Here is a 4,263-nt window from a genome sequence, read left to right on the forward strand (position 1 = left end):
CAATCTCATTCAAACAAGACAAACAAACAAACAATCAAGCGTCAGACATATGCACAATGATGTCGGAAAAGCAACATGATGTACAGTACCTGTAAGAACAGCAATTCTACACGGGTTACTTTTTTTTGGAAACTCCCACGCGCTTTCTTCTCGACACCGGATCCCACGGGCTGTGATTTAGAGCAAAAATCGTATTATATTCACAACCGGCGTCACTCCACGCGCTCTATCCCTTCAAGAAAAGGCAACGCTTTGTTTTCTAAGATTTTCAGTATAGTCTATTTAAAGGCGGACCTCAACATCTGAACATCTGTTCAATTCACGTGACTCTAAAATGCTAACATCTGTTCAAAATAAATTTCATTCGTGTGCCTCTAACGTCCATCTGCCAAATGCCTTACAAGTGGAAATGAACTCAAACTTTGGTCCAGTTTTCTCCTTTAGTTCACTTGGATCTTCATGTTGTTTGTGTAAAAACGGGAAATGTGTATTATTATTTAAACCAATATTAGAGCGATTAGAAGAGTTACCCACCATAAATTATTCGTTAAAAACTACATTTGCAATTTGTTTGTATGGACGTCGAGGGGAATTTTATTTAGGTTGACATTACAGTTGCTCAGCATACAGGGCAGCTTCATACACCCCACCTTTTCATGTCCTGCTGGAGGCAGCTTAAATTTCATAGACATCTGGGAATTCCGCACATGCCTCAAAACCCAATTACACACCTTCAAACGTGCACGTGCTTTTATTTTAATATTCCATGATTCCAAAATACTTCCCCAGACTTCACATAAAACTAAACGCAATTGACGATATATGTGTGGTTCAATAGGCTACACGAACGTAGCAAACAAATCCCATAGGCCTTTCGTAGTCATAGCAAGACAAAACGCATTTAAGGCTTTTAATCAAGGAAATTAATCCTTTGATTTTATCTAGAAAATTATATGTACTTTTATAAAATTCAATGCAATTATTTTTGAAAATGAACAAAACTGGACAATAGCAAAACAAACAGACAAAAGCAAGTCTTTTCCCTCTAACACAGTATTTTTGGAGCAGCCTCTGGCTATATGCATCCATTGCAATCCCTTGGGGTTTGACCCTGTGACGCACGTGTGCATTTGGGGAGCTCTGTGTGCAACTGCAATATATATATATATATATATGGATGGTGTTTTTTTACAGTATATATTACTGTGTTTTTTAAGTACATGCTATGATTATAAACCTGTTTTCTTGTCATGTTCCCTCTCCCCCTCCTCCTTCTTTTTGTACCCCGCCCCCCATGAACTAACATTACATATTGTTGAACCCATATACGTCTATAAATACATTTTAGATGAATGTCAGCCAACTAAATCATAAAAGTCAGAATCACCCAGACCTATCTGAATAAAACTCGATATTTCATGCAATCGAGACTATTTTAAATAATGCAATTTCATCTATAATGTACCTATTCTAATGTCATAACGGACCATTTTTTTTCTCTTGTACTATAACATTTTGCATACTGTATTAAATGAATTAAACAAAATGTGTATTGTACTGTTAAATACTGACACCTTTTCCTTTTCCTTTACCTTTTTTTTTTTTTTTTTTTTTTTTTACTGAAAGTACTGAAACGATGACTTGCTCATTTTTTTTTTCTTTTTCTTTCTAGTTTTTCAATTTCATTATATGTATTTTCGTCTCTAAACTCTTGGCCTGTTAACCAACTCATGCAATTATTCGTATTATTATTATTTTTAGATATAACTATTGAAATCATTTGTCATAATAAGGCTAAACTAAGTTTCTTCTAAATCTTTACTTAATATTCCTAAATCGTACACACGAATAAAGTGAATGGATTTTAATGCTAACGTAAAATATGTCTTAAAAGTTATTCATCTTTATTACAGAAATACGCATTTATTTACAAAAGTAACAAAAAATAAGAATGCATTTCGACACAGGAAACATTTGCCTTCATTTCAAAAAGTGTGTCATCAATAAATAAATAGAAATGTATTAAAACGTTATATTTTGCACAGGATTCGAACTAGAGGCATCATTCCCCATCTTCTCATCGACAGTCCTTGCGATGCAATTTCACTTTCTCCAAGAAAGCATTGCACAGCTGAGTCTTAAAAAACAAACAAAAATAAAAGACATGCATATGCACACATTTCTAACATTCGTCGTCAATAATAACTCTCTCGAGGAAGTCCGTATGCAGCGCACGCACAACAATTCCCTGTCCGTGGCCTTCTCCCGATAATAGCCATGACCTCTTTTGGAACATTTGCAGTTTTCCCCAAGATTATAAAGGAATCTATCACTGTGCCGGCGCATAGCTCCTCGTGTTTTCCAAGCTCTTGGCTTTCACCTGCGAATAACAACATGGTTTAGGCGGGACAATGTTTGCGACAAGCAAAACATTATTTACAGTAACATATTTGTTTTGAGAAAATAATAATAATAATAATAATAATAATAATAATAATAATAATAATAATAATAATAATAATAATAATAATAATTGTATTCGACTGTTGAAAATTTGTACTACAACAGGCCGCATTTCTAAACAATTCAGTTACATTACATGCAATAGCTGTTTAGCAACTTCTCAACTTTATTAGAGTTAAGCTACATTTTGACCAATATTCATTATTTCTTTTTATTCATTTGCTCAATAACTATATCAAAAGAGAGAGGCATTGTCAAAAATAAATAAATAAATAAATAAAAATAACAAGCCATGCTGATGGTATACAAATCCAGACGATCTGAAACACATGCAACAGTTGTTGGCTTTACAACGTGTGCGTAAACGTGAAGAACGAAGTAAATGTTTTGCGAGATCTTACTCAAATTTTTACATTAATACATCATTAAAGACGAAAGATGTTGTGAAAGCGTACCATCTGAAAACAAACAAACAAAAAGTTTCCCTGCACACTAGTGAGATGCAGACATGGACCAAGCCCCCTCCATCCTCCAAACCGAGAACGCGTAGCTCAAACGCTCGTGAGCAACATAACTACAACTTGCCATCTTGGAGTCCAGCTCGTCACTCTGTAGAACCTGACAGAGAAAATCGATGTACCTGGCGGCGAGTTTTAGCGTCTGTATTTTGCTCAGTTTGTCGGAGGGTAAAGTGGGGATGATTTTGCGCAGCGCCGCAAACGCATCGTTGAGCGACTGCGTCCTCTGCCGCTCGCGCACGTTCGCCATCACGCGCTGCGTCTGCAGGTCCTCAAAAGACTGAGGGCTGTTGCTGCTGTTGCTAGACTTTTTCCCCCTTTTCCCAAGGGTCGAGCTATCGGAATCCTCTCCGTTTTTCCTAGTCGACCGTCTTTTCCTTCCGCACCTCTTCGGTGGTATGTCGGCCTCTCCGTCGCTGTTGCTGAGGCTATCCGCAGGAGACACGGGGGAACTGGAGGAGTCTCGCGCGGGCTCTTCGGGCATCTCGTTCAAGTCTGCTGAAAGCGCCTGCGAACAAGACGCTATTCCCTCATGAGGGTGAAATACAATTCCAAGCGTGCGTTGTAAATTGTGGAGGAAATAACTAGGTATCCGGGATTCCAAGCAACTTTAAGTTAGGTTGAAAGGACAAAAGTTGGGGAGCTCTTATAGTCTGGTTAAGTGTTTGTGAGAAGAGAGATGATTGGCCAAGAAGGCTTAAGACGCGAGAAAGAGGGTGGGGGAAACTTTTCTTTTAAACTCAAGATATTTTCCTTGACAAGTCTGACAGTTCTTTGGTGAATAGAAAAAGAAAAAGAAAAAAAAAAAAAAGAAAAGAAAGACAAATGATTTGTTGTGCTTTGATTAGATGTTAAAACAATGTACAGTCAGTACATTTTAGAATCAACTCGGCATTTCCTGTGTAATTATAACCTCATTCGGTTATTGGTTATTTCATCACACGAACATATTGTTTTAGAACTGAAATGCACAGTGACCACAACATTTGGTCTTTGAGACGAAAATCCAAATTCAAAAAGAATGAGAAACCACTGAGAAACATAACTAGGCTAAACTCACGCCTGACGAATACAATGCAGGCAATAACAAGACGAAGATGTGTCTGGTCTGTCAGGTTCAGGTTGATATGTGTTTAGGAATTATACATGTATAAGTATGTCTGAAAATACCACATCTAAAAAAAATAAAAAATAAATATATATATATATATATATATATATATATATATATATATATATATATATATATATATATATATATATATATATATATATATATATA

The 4,263-nt window shown here is 36.2% G+C and overlaps 1 protein-coding gene across 3 annotated transcripts; it reads right to left on the minus strand.

Annotated features, from left to right (window-relative positions):
* Positions 1-1,881: 1,881 nt before the first annotated feature.
* Positions 1,882-3,737, minus strand: LOC113060186 (twist-related protein-like). Of its 3 annotated transcripts, none has more exons than XM_026229080.1 (2): positions 3,049-3,737; positions 1,882-2,380 (listed from the first exon to the last, which is right to left on the minus strand). In XM_026229080.1, exons 1-2 carry the CDS (start codon positions 3,463-3,465, stop codon positions 2,330-2,332), a joined length of 468 nt encoding a protein of 155 aa, XP_026084865.1. In that variant the 5' UTR covers positions 3,466-3,737; the 3' UTR covers positions 1,882-2,329. The 3 variants fall into 3 exon arrangements, with proteins under 3 accessions (XP_026084865.1, XP_026084867.1, XP_026084864.1); XM_026229082.1 differs by having other exon boundaries at positions 3,104-3,730; XM_026229079.1 differs by having other exon boundaries at positions 2,919-3,698.
* Positions 3,738-4,263: the final 526 nt, after the last annotated feature.

The sequence above is a fragment of the Carassius auratus genome, chromosome 41, assembly GCF_003368295.1.
Source record: "Carassius auratus strain Wakin chromosome 41, ASM336829v1, whole genome shotgun sequence".
Lineage (NCBI taxonomy): Eukaryota > Metazoa > Chordata > Actinopteri > Cypriniformes > Cyprinidae > Carassius > Carassius auratus.

Coding starts and splice junctions, on each gene's coding strand:
- LOC113060186 (XM_026229079.1), bottom strand. CDS start 3,465: ATGCCCGAAGAGCCCGCGCGAGACTCCTCCAGTTCCCCCGTGTCTCCT.